Raw genomic sequence first — 17,244 nt, forward strand, 5'->3', positions numbered from 1 at the left:
GGTGAGAATCCTGACTTGTAACTAAATATAACCGATTGGAGTCTTGAGACGTGAATGAATATAAAAGCAAGAAAAGGCCCTTTGTTTATTAGGTTGTTAAGAGCATATTCATTTTCCACACACACAAAAAAAGATTTTTGAAACAGTAAACAATGATTGAGAGCACTAAAACAGATAAAATAAAAACCAGAGTGTGCCAAGGTATTCTAATGCCAATCTAAAATAAAACACAATCTAAAAAGTAAAAATAAGATGAAGAGGCTTGGTCTTTACATGTTGATATAAAGATGTTATTTTTTTTCTGGATTGATTGGATAAAGGAAATCAGGAGAGGTATGATAAAAATGGTATGACATCTTTTAGAGGCTGTCTTTATGACCGCCTCCTGTTAATTAAAACATGTTCATGTGAAGAAAAGAAATAAAAAATAACAAACATTTCTTTTTCCCATATGGGATGATTGACTGGTTGAATGTATGGCATCTTTCTCCTGTTCTTTCTTGAGGATCTCAAGGTAGCTTCATTGGGGATCTGTTTTCATTTAAACTCCCTAACAGAAGTCCTGTGAGCCAATTTGGATTGACAGACTTGACTAGCCCAAAGTTATTCAGTGAACTTCCGTGGCTGGGGTGAACAGAAATTTGGGTGTTTCCAGACCAAGTCCAGACCATTTTAACCATTACTCCAAACTGACTTCTATCCAAGACACAAAAAAGCTTCCAAGGATGTAGAATTAAAGATGTGATTCAAACAATTTAAAAAAGGTGTCCTGTTTAATCTTTAAACAGATGCTCCAAGAATGTCTTCCTTCTCTTTTGTTTAATATTTCTTCATTTCCCCCTTTATTTTAAACTAAAATCATAAATAAAAATGTGTCTTTTTAAAAAATAAAGATGTCAGAGACTTCCCAATAAAATTATTAAGGTTCATTATACCGCCCACAGAAAAGATAGTTCTAATTATTTTCTGATTGATTTTTTTCCCCAGTTCTCTGAACTGAATTAACTTTTATTCTGCGTATCTAATTTCTTGGGTGTAATAGAGAAAAATATCCCTATCCTGATTCAATCTTATAGAGGCTTTTGGTTATACCTCTACAGCTTGGAAAAGCACATGCTGTCCCACACAGAAGAGCGGGAATATAAATGTGACCAATGTCCCAAGGCCTTTAACTGGAAATCAAACTTGATACGTCACCAGATGTCCCATGATAGCGGGAAGCACTACGAATGTGAAAACTGCGCCAAGGTACAGTGAATTTGAAGGATACGTGGGAGGTTTTCTGTTTTGCGGTATTTAGAATAACAGCATAATCTTTATGTCTGTGGAGATTCTCAGGCATCCAGGTCATGGTTGTCCCAAAAGTGCTTTTTTTTCCAAAAGCAACTAGACTGTTTTTCTTTGAAGAACTTCTTCAGTTTTGACTGAATGGTGGAGGATGTAAGGATTTATATTCCTTGCAGTCATCTGGTCATTAGTACTCTTTCTGAGGGTTGTTGAGGCCACTTGGAGGTTTATTTGTGCCTTCTGGATCACCTGAATAAAACAAATGGGTATGCAACCTTCTTGGAACTGCTGACTTCCCCTCTTTTGGTCAAGTGGACCATAGACCACTCTTTTGAAGATGGAAAAGTCTGCATTCTGGGCAGAGAGGACCTCTGTTTTGAAAAAGGGGTCAAAGAGGCCATCTACATTAAGACTGAACAGCCCTCTCTCAAGAGAGGGAAAGGGATATAACTCCACCTATCTCCTGTTTACAACACTGTCCTTTCAGCTGTTCCAAGAAGATTCCACAACCATTTGCACTATTCAGGTGACCCTGAGGGCACAGATAAACCTCCAGATGGCCTCAACAACTCTCAGAAGGAGTGCTAATGACCAGATGACTGTAAGGAATATAAGTCCTTCCATCCTCCACCATTCAGTCAGAATTGAAGAAACTTGGATGAGAATTGAAATGTCTTCAAGGAAAAAAAACACCTTTGGGACAGCATAGCCTTTAGCTCTGAAATGCATGGTCAACAACCTCATTGATGTATCAAATACTTGATTACATTATTTTAAAAAAAATCCTCTATCTTAATCTATAAAGTGTCCTTTTGAGCGCAACTCATAGACCAATCCGCAACTTTCTTGGCAATATGATGGCTTCAAGTTAAGATAGTTCAACATTATTCACTGATTTTATGTTCACTGTAGCTTTGTTCCATTTCTTCTTTTATTTATTATGCAGGAAAATTCATATGTGTTTTAAAATAAAACACATGCACTTTTCTGATGTACAGATATTAAATATTTAGCAGGTTTAAAACAATAAAGAATCTCAGAATTTAATAAAAATGGATATTAAAATATACTTCTTGTTCTGGTTAGCATATGAGATAAAAGAGATGCAAAATCTATCCCACTTTCGTTTTAAGAGTGTAGAGTTGAAATGCTTCATTATGTATAAATGATCCATGGCTACATAATAAAAGGTGAAATGCCCTTAAAAGATCTGTGACTCAGGTTTCTCCTTGATGATACAAATTTTGTATCTGATGTGTTATTCATTTTTTTTGTAAATGGGACAGTATTCATCTGAAGCCTATCCAGTTCAATAGCCTTTAATTCAGTTTGCTAAAAGGATACCATGTATGTAAGATATCCTTAACTTACGACCAGCCACTTAGTGACTGTTCAAAGTTACAGTGGACCCCAAAAAGATATTTACTCCCAAATTCGAAGTTCCAATGTTTGTCGTCCCTCCCCCCTCGGTAGTCATTTAGCACTTGGCCCATATTAATAGATGTTTGCAGCATCCCACAGTCAAATTAACCATGATTTACAATGCTTTTTCCCCCTGGAGAGTGGTAGTTTAGTTCCTGCAAAAAATGGCCATTGCTGACAATGAGTTCATTTAACTACCATGATGTTCACTTAACATCCACAGTATTCATTTTACAACTGTCACACTAGCTTAACAATCACCTCAGTAAAGATTGTGAAGTCTATAACAGTCACACAAGGACTTGTTTAACTGCAGACATAACTGATAACTATAATTCCAAATTCAATTACAATCATAAGTGAGGCCCTGTTAATTTATGAAATTTAGTGATAGTACTTTAGACAAACGAATGCTTAATTCCTAACAAAGAAGTAATTATATCAACAGAAGTGCCACAGTATGGATGTCAAAACCATTGGTGTCAAAACTGAAACTCACATACTGTATATGGCTTCTTGACATAGTCTGGCATAACATTTTTTTAATAAGGATATTGAGGCTAATTAAGTTAATTAATGTGTGGTGTTACAAAAAGAAAATTAGAATTCCATATATATTAAGGATACTATACATAAATGACGGCGCCTTAACTTTTAATGAATCGTCATTATGAATCATTTTTAAAAAAAGATAAATTGAGGAAGAGCATGAGAAAGAGGAGATGATTACAGTTGAGGTCCCAAATCCACAAGAGAGAAATCTCATCAGATCAGGACACTTGATTAGAACTGGGACTGTTGAAGATAACTTTGGATAATGCTTTCTAATTCAGTGAAAGAGAAACAAACGCTTAAGACTGTAAAGGATAGTTGGGATAATCTCTAGGGCCAAATCTCCTTGTGCCTAAGGGAACCACAGTCCAAATGATAGAAAAGACTGCTGATCTTCCAGTACAGCTAATCCTCAACTTACAACAGTTTGCTTACTAACCGTTCGAAATTACAACGACACGGAAAAAAGTGACTCAGGACTATTTTTCACACTTATGACCATTGTAGCATCCCCATGGTCATGTGATTTACATTCGGATGTTTGACAACTAACTCACATTTATGATGGTTGCAGTGTCCCGGGGTCCTCTGAACACCTTTTGCAACCTTCTGACAAGCAAAGTCAATGGGGAAACCAGATTCACTCAACAACTGTGTTACTAATTTAACAACCACAGTCCACAGCTGTGACAAGAAAGGTCGTAAAATGGTCACTTAACAAATTTCTCACTTAGCAACATAAATTTTGGGCTCAGTTGTGGTTGTAAATTGAAGACTACCTGTATTCCAGTTTCTCTGCTTAACAAAAGAGAGGAAGTAAAGTCGATCCATGGAGGTGGGTGAGATCTCCTGAGTATTAATTTAATTATTTGCAGGTCCTGTTAAGGACCCAGAGAGCTATACAGTAGATTTGTGAAGATTGACAATTTGCTGCAAGAAGGCCCTAGTTCTATTACAGAATGAGTTTCCAGGATTTTCTTGGATGGGAGCCATGACTTTTAAATGGTCTTGACGCGACTTTAAATGAATAACTATAGACATGCCCTCAAGGTCACCTTTCCCATTTTCTGACTTGTTGATTTAACTGAATTCACAAAACAACCCTTTCCCTTTCTCCCTCATTAAACGTCTCTTGGTTCCAGAAGGGTCTTAGATCAAATGTGATTTTTTGTTTGTTTGTTTTTTTGCAACTGTTTGCATTCAAATCTCATTCAAATTTAATCAGTACTCATTTCCTAGCAGGTTTTCACAGACCCCAGCAACCTCCAGAGGCACATTCGTTCGCAGCATGTTGGGGCTCGTGCACATGCTTGTCCAGAGTGCGGTAAAACATTTGCCACTTCTTCAGGCCTCAAACAGCACAAACATATCCACAGCAGTGTCAAGCCTTTTATATGTAAGTCTTTGCTCAGCATCTACTGTTCTTCTGTCCTTGAGCAAAATATGGGCTCTATTCCTACAACATATTTAAACCCAGCAGCATTAACCTGGTCAGTTCTCTTTCCCAGCAGTTCAGGCAGTACACAGTCCCACTAACTGGGTCAGAAGAAATCATTTGGGGAACAGATTTGGGGGTGGAGTTGGGTTTATTGTTGTTAGTTACGAACTGGTGTCTGACCCATATAGCAATAGCACTTAGACTTATATACCGCTTTACAGTGCTTTACAGCCCTCTCTAAGTGGTTTACAGAATCAGCATATTTTCCCCCAACAACCTGGGTCCTCATTTTAGAAGGATGGAAGGATGGAAGGCTGAGTCAACCTTGAGATTTGAACTGCCAAATTGCAGTCAGCCGGCAGTCAGCAGACGTAGCCTGCAGTACTGCACTCTAACCACTGCGCCACCTTGGCTCATAAATACCCAAAATAAATAACTAAAATAGCCAATTACTTCTCTCTGAAGATTAACCTCTGGCCTAATGAAGCCATTCGTTAGGAAAGCATTGGCAAGTCTCTAGGCATTCCTATGTCTTTTATCCTATTGGCTATCTGGGTAGCAGTAGATTGCATTTAGCCAATCAAAATTTGGGATGTATGTTCTGTGCTCTCCGGTTTTGGCATTGAATTCTGTAAATGAAAAGTCTTTTTGATTTGAGCTATTGTTTCCATCAGTTTATTTCTTGGAGAACTGTGTTTCCAAAACAGCTTATTTGATTGGGTTTAAGTGGTTCCTATGATGGATCCAACTAAATTAATCCTATGCAAATTGGATTTGTTTTGAGTTAAATTTAATTCTCTGGATTCTAGGTCAGCTAACTCCTTTTTGACATTCCCTTCACATACCATTCTCTCTTCAATCCAATGAAGTATTTGTGTGACTGAATGGACATACAGTTAGATAGTGGTGGTTTGAAAAATAACTTGATTTTGTCAAGGTTCATACATAATGCTAGGTGATAAATGGATATATTTGTTAATGTGCAAATAGTTAATAAGCCATAATTTATTTTAGTGCAGTAAATCAGTTTAAAATCTATCATTTGTAGCTGGACTGTAACTGTAGACTATCATGCTGTACAGGTGAAGTTGTGTGGTTTGTTTATTTGATTGACACCCCTGTGACCTGATCAATGCAATGAAGTTTGCTTATTCCTAATTTGTTTTTCTATCCCACTCAAGCCCTAACTAATCTGCTCAGTTACAAAATGAGAGCAACTAAAAAGAGAGGAAAATAAATCAGGAATCGGTCCAGTGATTCATGATTACTTTATTCCTCTCTAAAACTCTCTCCAGCTTTTTCAAACACACCATGATTAAAATCACAAATAGCACACTGTGATGGGTAAACATGTTACTTGTGGAGAATCTGGAGCTACTTAACGGCAATTTTGTTATCTATATAGAATCAGCACATTAGTTCTATGTCATTTTAATTTTCTGCCTTCCTGCAAAGTGTTGTTTTTATTTCTCTGCACATTTTTTTATCACAGAATTGAACACAAACACATGCATTTGTATTTTTTTATAAATTGAATTTATGCCAAAGCTGTTGAGTGGTATGTGTTGACAATATCCATTGAAGGGGGAAAAAATTAATCAGTTTCTTTGTGCTACAAGAATTAGGTGAATTGGCTTTTGGCTTCATTTGCACTTGGCTATCAGAAGTATTTATCACTCTCAAAGAGATACAGTACTGTAGTTTGTTTATTTATTCATTCATTAAATTTATGTGCTGCCCTATCTTGTCCAGAGACAACTCCCAGCTGCCTACAAGCATTAAAACTACTACACAATTAAAATAATAAGGCAAAAAATAACAACATAATCAATACTATTAAACGATGGGCAGTAGCACAAAATGCATGGGGAGAGATTGGGGGGGTCTTTCCTAATTCAGTAACCACCTCCAGAATGGTGAACTCTTGTTGGGGTCCCAGGCCAGCTGGCAGAGACAGGTCTTCAGGCCCTTATGGAAGGTCAAAAGGCTGGGTGTGGATTACACATTAGAGGGTACAATGTTCCAAAGGGCTATCCCAGTTAATGGGATGTTTGCAGTCTGTTTCTTTGTTTTTACAATCTACCTCAAGTCTTTTCTTTTGAAATTCAAGATGCTCAAAAGCTATGAAGTGAGATTGTGCTGAGTAACTTATGTGGGGATAGCAGCAGCATTAGTAGTGAAGGGTAAGGCATAGTATGAAGGAAAAAAGAGAAAGAATCCATAAGAAGGAACTTCAAATGAGTAGATCTGAGGTTAAATACTCTCATGACAAATTCTCTCTCCTTGTCATTGAGTCCACACATACTCCTCACTTCATGCCTCTGTTCAGTGCAGCTTAGAATAAGTGTACCAATAGAAGAGAATATTTGTAGCACAAATGATTGAACTGTAGGCTCTTTATAATCCACTCTGAGCTGTGCTTTCCTTAAAGACATTTCATTACCAAACTAGACAACATAATCAGGGCATCAAAACGCCTGCAAGAAAACAATCTACCCCGGAGAGCACAAAACCCCCCATAGTGGATTAAGTGTCTCTGCTTTTTTCCAACTTGCGGCTATTCAGTTTTGCTAGTCACACACTTGCAAAATTCCCAGTTGACATCTGGAAAACACAAGGTGAGGAGAAGCTGCCAGTGATGGCTACATTTTGTGTTATAGATGGGGAGGAGGGGAGTGAGAATTCACCCCAGGGTATTTTTAGCGGTCCTCATTTATGGAAGAGAGAACTCTGTTGCACTTCTCTGTTGGCTTCATGTTCAGAAGCTTCTTAGTATCTGAAATTCCTTGGGCAATTTTGGAAATACTTTTATAACCTCATTTTATATTGTGTGCTCTGGCACCCTTCCCTGGATCTAAGTCTAATTGTGCTTTGAACCTTTTGTAAGTTTATTTATTGTTCTTAATGTAGCTCCAGGAAGAAGAAGAGAGCTACTGGTGGATGTGACTAATAAAGTGTTAGAAGATTCCACCAAGTGAGTTTCTCTTTAGCAAACCAGTGAAAACTCTGGACTGGCTCCAGGCTATTACTAATTTCACAAAGCTCGAAGAGCCTCTGGCAGTCTTTTCCTAAAGAAAAAGTGAATCTTCATCAAATGAGAGCTTTTCACTGGCTGTTCACATTGAGAGTAAGGGTGATATAAAATCCTTACCATTTAAGAGCTTCCATTTTAATTTGTTGCATAAGTCAATTTAAAAAAAATCGGCATTTTCTTATTCAAGAAAATACATAAATACATAAATGAAAAGTAGGCAGCTGCTGAGACAAATTACAGTTCCCAACTATTCCAGCCAGCATGGCCGAAGTGAGGTAGACTGGGAACGGTCTCTCAGTAATTTTGGGAGACCACAGGCTCCCCACCCTTTCTTGATGGTGCTACATTTTGCAAAGGTTGATATTGAGGCTGGCTAAACCAAGAGATGAATAGGCTGAAGAAGGAGAAACCAATGGAGTAAGACTGCCAGGTTTGGCCTCCAAAAAGTTTTCAGTGAGAACATAGAAATGACTTCTTTGTCGTGTAATAGGATGGCTTTACTGGCCACAAAGGAGAAATATATAATATCGATTGATAAGACAGTAAGGCAAATTATGCTCTAATTTGAAACAACTGAGTGACTGAAGGGAGAAGATGGCTGTTGCCATGTGTGCAACGACACAATGATATAGTGGACCATATGACTTTTAGTGTCAATGTCATGTCCATCAGTGGGTCTTCAGTACAAATTGAGTATCTTTTCGCCTTTGATGAAGCTTAAACCCTTCAAATGTGTTGGGTCAGGTGCAGGAAATCAGGAGTCCAGGCAGTTCAAATGAATATACTTTTATTGTATTCTAATGCTCTCTACAAGAATCTGAACTCCTAATGGTCAAAGTAAATAAGTGCTAGTTAAGAGTCAACAAAATTCAAGGTTGGCTGCACTTATGGTAAATCTCTTGTGAGCATGAAGGGACTTGAGACTGAGATGCATTTGACTTCTCCCTCAGGCTCAGCCTTGTCATCTTATACAGTTGGGAGGAAATTCTAGCTACAATTCTAGCAGCTTCCAGCCCAGGTAGATATTCCTGAAGCTGGAACCCAAAGCATCTAGAAGTGACACAGTTTGGAAAAGACTGTAAGATGGTCTAGATTCCTTCTATCATTTCTGACAAGGAGGAAGCACAGAGAATGAGAAGATGGAACGTTTTCAGTTTATAGTGCATACTTCAACTTACGACCATCATTTAACAAGGATTCAAAATTACAGTGGCGTCAGAAAAAGTGATTTATGACCACTTATGAATGTTGAATCATATCTGCAGTCATGTGACCACAATTTGGGTGCTTGGCAACTGGCTCCCTTTTATCAAACCATTACAAAATCCATCAATCACGATTTGCAACCTTCCCAGCCAGGTTCCCACAAAAACCGTCAATTAGGAAAGCTTGATTTACTTAACAAGCATGGTAAAAATTGTTGTAACATTGGGTTCAGTTACATGATGACTCACTTTACAAACATCCTAACTTACAAAGGAAATTCTGGTCCCGACTGAGGTCATATGTTGAGTATTACCTGAAATACTACCGACATACTCATTCTGTTGAAAATGGATCATTCTAAACATCATGTCACTTCTAAATCTTGAGGGCAGTATTCTTCCTGAGCAAAATATTTTACAGTTGAGGAAAACCTCTGAGTTCAGGGAAGCTTTAAATAATGTAAGTTGTGCAGCATTGTGTAAAGAAAAAGGAATCAGAAAAGTAAAGCAACCACACTTAACATTTTTGTTATGGGGGAAGGTCAGAAAATAGGTTGGGTCATATCCAACAATTAGGTGAGTCTGGGTTTAGGTTGGATTTTGAAGGATTTTTAAATGAGACATGGCTACTTTCAGGCTTGGATCTTAGTTCTGAACTTTTGTGTTCAGAATTTTATGATCTGTGGAGCTTTCAGGGGTCAGAAGACCGTCCATTTTGGTTTAAAGAAAAGGACAGAGATGAAAAGAGATTGCATCAAAAGGATATATTTTTAGAAGTTAAGTCTGGGTGTTCAGTATGTCTTTGGTATTATGGGAGTGATATTCTAACACTTGATGGTGTTAATATTTAACTTTAACAATGCTCTTTTGTACCTGGAATTTTGTCTTTATTGTTTTGGACAGTTGTGGTTTTTATATTGTTGTGGCCTTGTGAAGAGTAGAGATCTAAAAATAAAATAAACAAATAGAAGGCTTTGAATGTTGAAGAACCTCCTGCTATTGGGAAACCAGAACTAAAGAGACAGAAAGTGTCTCTTTAGTTCTGGTTTAAAGAAAGAATTTAAAGAAAGTGAGATATGGAAGTTGATAGCAACAATATTGAGTACTAGAAATATGGTTCTCAAGAAAGGAAGAGCCAAGTAAAGTGTGAGAAACTGAAATTTTACCATTTCCAGTCTCTGGAAGTGAGGCACAGGAACTTGGGCCGCACGTGGCCCTCCTGAGCTCCATTTTTGCTGGAGGAGCTCTTGGGCCACCACAGGTGCCCCCGACATGAGTGACGTTGAGCTGGCCATGCCCACTGTGGTCATGTCCCCCACCCCCCACGAAGTCAAACACAACCCTGATGTGGCCATCAAAGGAATCAAGTTTGATATCCCTGATTTAGCAGGCTAGTTTTTTAGGCCAGTGGGTTTTTTTTTTTTCAACCTTGGTTGCTTTAATATGTCTGGACTTCAATTCCCAGAATTCCCCAGCCAGTAGAACTGTACAAATATTACATATTGTTGGAATGTCAGTGGAGTAAAATATTTAGACTTGAAAAGAAGCAGTAACAAAAGTTTGATTGGCTTACAAGTTTGATTTGGGGTTGTTTTTTTAGTAACAAAAAGAAAATTACAAAATGTTTTGCGGTAGCGTATCAAGAGAAATTTCCCAGATCTATCCAATGTGGAAGAGAGTGACTCAACCTTATTTCTAGAGTTTTATGTACCTCACCATGGGGAAGTTTAAGTTGGTTTTTCAATCATGTGAATCCTTACTAATCCCTACCTTGGCTCCTTTTGTTCCATCATCAAATTGAACAGCATGCTGTGGTTTTTACTTAATGTCCAGATCTTTCAACCTCCGAGCCAGGCTCAGTTAACAAAATTTGAGGCTGGCTACATTGTGTGGATGGGCCAGAAAATGCAAAAGCGGTCTGCGTGAAGGTGTAGGGTCAAACAGGAAGCCGGTTTTATAAATGAGAGGCCAACTTGCAATTTCAGATCAACCCATGGGGACTTGAGGTTCAAACTCTTGAGAGCCAACATTCAGCTTCCTGAAGCTCATGAATTCACTTCTTTAGTATACGAGAACATACGCCATATATTCATCAAGGGAGCAGTTGAACAAATCTGTGTGAGCCTTAAGTCTCAATAATATATCAACATGATTTTTAATGGCTTAAAAGAATCCCTCTGAGGTTTTTGGCCTGCTCCTGAAATGGTTCCTTTTTTATTTATTTCTGCCGGGTTTATTTAAGCTAGCAAAAACGTAATTAACTGGAGCCAGTTATGACTGCTGCTTAAAGATTTGTGTTCCTTTGCCTGAGATCACAGGGTTGTCTTTTTAATATTTGTAAAAATAAAAGAATTAGGTGAACAATAGCTTCTAGCCATATAGGGAGCACTTATACCCTGCAGTTCCAATTGCGTTTTTTAAAAAAGAAAAGACAAGCTTTTCAAATTAAATCACTTGGAAAAGACTTCTTCCTTTTTTTTTTTCCTTTTCTTTTTTTAATCTTCAATAATGTGTCCTTTGCCACTACTGATGTAACTAAAAGAGTGGCTGTGATTTTTCAAATGCAGGGGATGATGGACAAGGGAAAAGAAACTGCTCAGTACAATTATGAATAATTGCCATGTAATTACAGAACAAAAGAATTTAAAGATTGCATGTCAGGACAGGATTTTCTGAGCATTTGTGGCTGGGGTACAGGGTCACCTCAAATAGAGATATCTAATTCCTAACAAAAAGGCCACACAGTATGCCTTGCTATTCTGTCTGTTTATGGCAACTGTCTCTCATTACTGTATGCTAGCCTGACTTCGGAGCAAAGCTCCCCAGCACCAGTTCACCAATACAATTACACACCGCCTATGTTCAAAAACTCTGCAGCTCGCTCAAATAGAAACCACATGGTGGAATTCACTGGAACACCTTAAAAACAACACTTAGTGTTCATTTGTTTAATAAACAGAAAATATGCAAATATCACCTTGCACTGAGTTCTTACTCCCAAGACAGTATAAATCATACTGAGTAGATGGTAGGGAAAAGATAATGGTAAAAGAGTTGTGGAATTGAGATAATTTTTTTAAAAAATAACAATAAATAAACTGACTTGGAAATTAAAACTAAAGCCACGCAGAAGGAATAGAGAAGTTTATTCAGGGAGAATATAAAATTATAGATTGAATATAGGAATTAGTTCATGGTTTTAGTTAAAAAGTAATGCTTTATAACTAAATGGATCCAGATTTTGTCAGAATAGGAAGTAAATCAGAACATCCCATTGATATTAATGGATTATAACAACTCAGAATGATTTATGTTAAAAAATAAAATTATAAGAGCAAAAATAGAAGTGCAGAAGGTCTTTATGTACTAGAATGTATGCACTAATCTGGAAAAGGAGATAATTGATTACATCTATCATTCTATCCTTATTTTTTTTGTCAGATGTAAATGCCTTATTCTCTAATGTGTAAATAATGTATATATGGAACATCAGGGGTTAACTTATTACTTGAGCTTTAATGTATTCATATTTTACCACTCCCATTCCTGGCTCCGCCCCTTGTATATAAAAGGAGCCATCCTCCCCATTTTCCTTGCTTCTATCTTGAATATTCAGCGAATATAGAATGCCTATTATGATTAAAGAGAATTATATTTAAACCTATAACTTCTATTATCTTTATTGAGTCTGATCCTGAAAATATTGCAACAAGCTGGTAGCAGAGGATGGTTAATTGACTCAATAAAATAAACATGTATAAGAAAGAAATAGAAAGCAACGATCTCAGATCAGAGATACTGAGAATAATAAAAATACAAAAGGATGACTACGATCTCATCGCGAACCTTCAAAACTTCTTGAAAGAAAACGAAGCAGCGAGAGAAAATAGCATCGAGACAGCTGAATTCAAAGAAACAAAGACGGTGAGCAACCCATCTATAAAAGAGAAAATAACGAGAAGAAAGAACAGAGATCCCGCTCAAAATTTCGAATGGCAGCCATCTTGTCTTCAACCGGCCACTGAGACAAGCAAAGCAGAGCCAATCACGATACACCATTCAAAATCTCTGGCGCGAAAAGAATCAAACAATACAAAAAATAGTAAAGAAAACCTTTATTCTTCAGAAGGATCAAACACGGACACAAAAGAAACATCTATTGAACTGAAAGTTGAAGCGATAAAGAAACAACTATTTAGAACTTCTGATCCAAATTTAAAAATGGCAAAAAAATCAACGGAAGCCAATGACCTAAAAGTAAAAAGACAAGCAAGCAAAAGGAAAAACCAGAACATATCCAATTCAACTCGTACAGAAAGGATGACGACACCTGAGCCCAGAGGACCCTGCAGTTTTTTTCCCACACCGCAGACGGTTCCGGAGGTGGAGAGCTTCAAGCGGAGCGGCTTTGGCGAAAAGAAGCAAGCATCAGCCATCGGCAAGAAGATCAAGATAGAAATGGAGACCGAATCGTCGGAGGAAGAACCTTACGAAGAAACTGCAGCGACAGAGGCTCCCTATGACAACTTCGACAGAAATACAAACTATGCACATGCGCAGATGCATTCAGAGAACTACAGAAGACATTATGATGAAGAAAAACCACTCAGACTAATGCACAGCATACCCACTCCATCCTGTGACTTTCAACACTTACGAGACCATGGACTACCCTCCGTTGTAAGTAGTGGGGATAATAATACTGGGGACTTACCTAGCGATTTTCCAAAACTTAGAATTGATGGCATTAATTTGCAAGAGTGGTATCAGCAACTTCAGGTTGCCTTTATGAAAGAAAACCTAATGTTTTTTATCACCAGTCCCCCAAGAAGACCTTGGACTTTAAAAATAGATTGCTTACACCATAGAGCATTTTTTCTGACAATATCTAGCGTGTCTCCTGCAATGTATCATAGCATCAAACCAAACCTAACTGTATCAGAAATAATTCAATGCATGTTTAATCTATTTCACAGCGATAGCGTAGCCACAACCACAAGAATGTCTAAGGATTTCTTTTCTTCTAGAGTGAAACCAGGGGTTTCTATAAGTGAACATTTGATAAATCTAAACAAAATAAGAGCTGAGCTGCAATTGAGGGGGGAAGTGATTTCAGATCAAACTATGAAAAGTGTTATTATCAATTCACTTGATCCATCATGGGATAGCTTTATGTCACACTTAGATACCATTAATTTGGGATATTTGTCAATAGAAAGTCTATCTAACAAATTGATAGCAGAAGACAATTCAAGAAAAAATCGTTCCAGTAACCAAACAGAACACAAATCTTTTAGGAAAGTAGTCTTTCAAGATAAATATAATGAGGCCTTTAGATGCCACAATTGTGGATCCAGGGAACACAGTAGAAGAGACTGTCCCAAAGTCCCAAGGGAGAGACATAGGCCAGAATATAGGAGCAAATACAATTACAGACAATCTTCCACAGATAGACACAAATATAGAAGTCCACCAAACTACAGAGAAAGTAGAGGGGGTAGAGAAAATTCAAAAGAGAGAAAATCTGGGTCACTAAATGGGCTAAATAAACAAGACAGCACCAAAACACAACAAGATGAGAACAATAATTGGCTTATTGATTCTGGTGCAACAAATCACACCACTAATAACAAAAGTATATTATCTTCATTTACAGAAGATAAGTTTGTGATAAAGGTAGCTAATCAAGAAAAGGTTCAAGTGTTAGGCAGAGGAAATGTGACCTTGCCTGGTTTAGGGAAAATAGAGGGGGTATTATTAATCCCAGAAATACCTCACAACATACTAAGTGCTATAAAACTAAGCAGAGAATCTGACATCAATATAGTTTTCTCAAAGGGGAAAGCAACTATAGAAAAGAACAAAACAAATGTAGGCACTGTGATGATAAAAGGGGGTCTACCCTATCTGATAACCAAAGAAAGATGGTTACATAACATTGATTCAAATATGGAAGATTGTATTGAAGCAGATGATGAAAATGTCAGTAACAGTGACAATGATGAATGTAAAATAACTCATGATAACAAAAATACACACAATGAGAAGAAACCAAAAATAGGTAAACCAATTCATGATGAGTGTGCTCATATCTTACATAGGAAGTTAGGACATGCAAGCTTTCCTGTAGTACAAAAAATGACTGAACACGCAGAAGGTGTAAAAATAAAAAATTGTGAAAATTATTTAGAATGCTCAGTATGTAAATCCACCAAACTAAAAACCAGTCCTAGACCAAAAAAATCTAACAGATCAACTAACAATATTTTTGATTTGGTACATATGGACTTAGTTGGTCCATTAACTCCATCCATTACCTATAGAAAACGTTACTTCCTAACAATAGTGGATGATTACAGTCGCTATGGTTTTGTTTACACATTAAAGCACAAGGATGAAACCTTTCAGAAATTTAAGGAATTCTACAAACGCATAGAAACACAACATAATATCAGAATAAAACAAATTATGACAGATAGGGGATGTGAATTCATGTCTAAAGAATTCTCCCAATGGTTAAAGGATAGAGGGATGCTACATTTCACGTCCAATCCATTTTCTGCCTTTCAAAATGGGATTGCAGAGAGAAAGAACTCCACACTACAAACCATGATTAGATGCACATTAGAGGATGCTGGTTTAGGCAAACAATTTTGGTCAGAAGCCTTACATTATTCAAATTACACTCAAAATAGAACATGGTCCAGTATTGTGAATAAGACACCATATGAGGTGATGTACAATAGAAAACCTAAATTAGCACACATGCACATATTTGGAGTTACTGCAGACGTGCACATTCCTAAACAATTGAGGAGAAAGGGAGAAAACGTATCCAGGAGATTAAGATTCATGGGATACGAAACTGGAACCAAAGGGTACAGATTCATCGATAATAATAACAAATTTATAGTATCCAGAACAGCTGTGTTTCATGAGCAGGCCAATTGGTCTAAGTTGCACCTTAATGAAATTTTCCCTAATAAAAGCAAAGATAATATATCTTGCGAGGAAGGAACAACAGAAAATCAAAATATTAACAAAAGTAAGAACAAAACCAAAACTTGGACAAATAGTCAGCATAAAATAAAGACAGACACATTAACAAAAAAGGAAGCCAGATATTTGCATGACAACCATAGCAAACCTGAAAGAAATATTAGAAATAATAGAAACCAAATACCAAATAAATACAAAGATTATATTATGCATATGGATGGAGAACAAATAACACCTAATACATATGAGGAAGTATTGAAACTTCCCCGTGAAGAAAGAGAAAAATGGGAACTAGCTATGGAAAAAGAAATGAAAAGTTTACAAGGATTAAATGTATTCACACCTGCGATCGCACCTAAGGATAAAACAATTATAGGTACCAGGTGGATTTATAAAATTAAGAATTTAGAAGGAGGTAATACCTTATACAAGGCCAGACTAGTTGCACAAGGTTATGCACAAAAATATCCAGAAGACTATACTGACACATATTCACCCACAGTGAGAACAGAGAGTGTCAAAACAGCTCTTGTAGTAGCATCTGCACTCAATCTAGACGTGTTTCAATACGACATACAGACTGCATACTTACATGCGAAATTAGATAAGGAAATATATGTAAGAGCACCACACAGTCAATACACTAATAAGAACGAAATTTGGTTATTAAATAAGAGTCTGTACGGATTGAAGCAATCTGGCAAAAGATGGTACGATTGTTTGGTAAAAGTACTAAAGACCATGGATTTCAACGCCACCACTGCTGATAACTGTTTCTTTGTAAAAAAGAGTAATGATCATATTGAATTTGTATTAATTTATGTGGATGATATTTTATATATTGGAAAGCATAAAGAGAGCAGGGAAATCTTTGTAAATAAGTTAAACGAACACTTCTCATTGAAATCACTAGGTAGAGTGAATAAATACCTTGGTGTACAAATTAACAAAACAAAAAGGGGATTCAAACTTACTCAAAAAGATAAAATCATTGAACTCCTAAACAAATGTAACTTAAATAATGCCAAAACATGTGACACACCTATGCAAACTGATTTTCTTAGAAACAATGATGAATCTTCCCCTGAGTTTAAAGACAACACATTTTACAGATCAGTTATAGGTTCACTCCTTTATATATCTAATTGGACTAGGCCAGATATTGCATTACCTCTCAATTTATTGTCAAGATATGTTAGCAAACCAACCTTGTATCATTGGGAAGCTGTCAAAAGAATTTTAAGATATCTGAAAAGTACATTAGATTTTTGTTTAATATTGGAACCCAATAATGACAAAGAACCAAG

The 17,244-nt window shown here is 36.9% G+C and overlaps 1 protein-coding gene across 4 annotated transcripts in view; it reads left to right on the plus strand.

Moving 5' to 3' along the window:
- Positions 1-17,244, plus strand: part of MECOM (MDS1 and EVI1 complex locus) — an 80,313-nt gene that overhangs the window by 29,667 nt on the left and 33,402 nt on the right. For 3 of the 4 annotated variants that reach the window (XM_070946484.1, XM_070946485.1, XM_070946487.1), the window contains exons 4-5: positions 1,101-1,248; positions 4,504-4,657. In XM_070946484.1, the coding sequence (XP_070802585.1) occupies positions 1,101-1,248; positions 4,504-4,657 (302 nt within the window). Of the gene's footprint in view, positions 1-1,100; positions 1,249-4,500; positions 4,658-17,244 lie in introns of all 4 variants that reach the window. The other variant, XM_070946486.1, reaches the window with a different exon arrangement.

This window comes from Pituophis catenifer, unplaced genomic scaffold, assembly GCF_029215685.1.
Source record: "Pituophis catenifer annectens isolate HBS135680 unplaced genomic scaffold, rPitCat1.0.hap2 SCAF_6, whole genome shotgun sequence".
NCBI lineage: Eukaryota > Metazoa > Chordata > Lepidosauria > Squamata > Colubridae > Pituophis > Pituophis catenifer.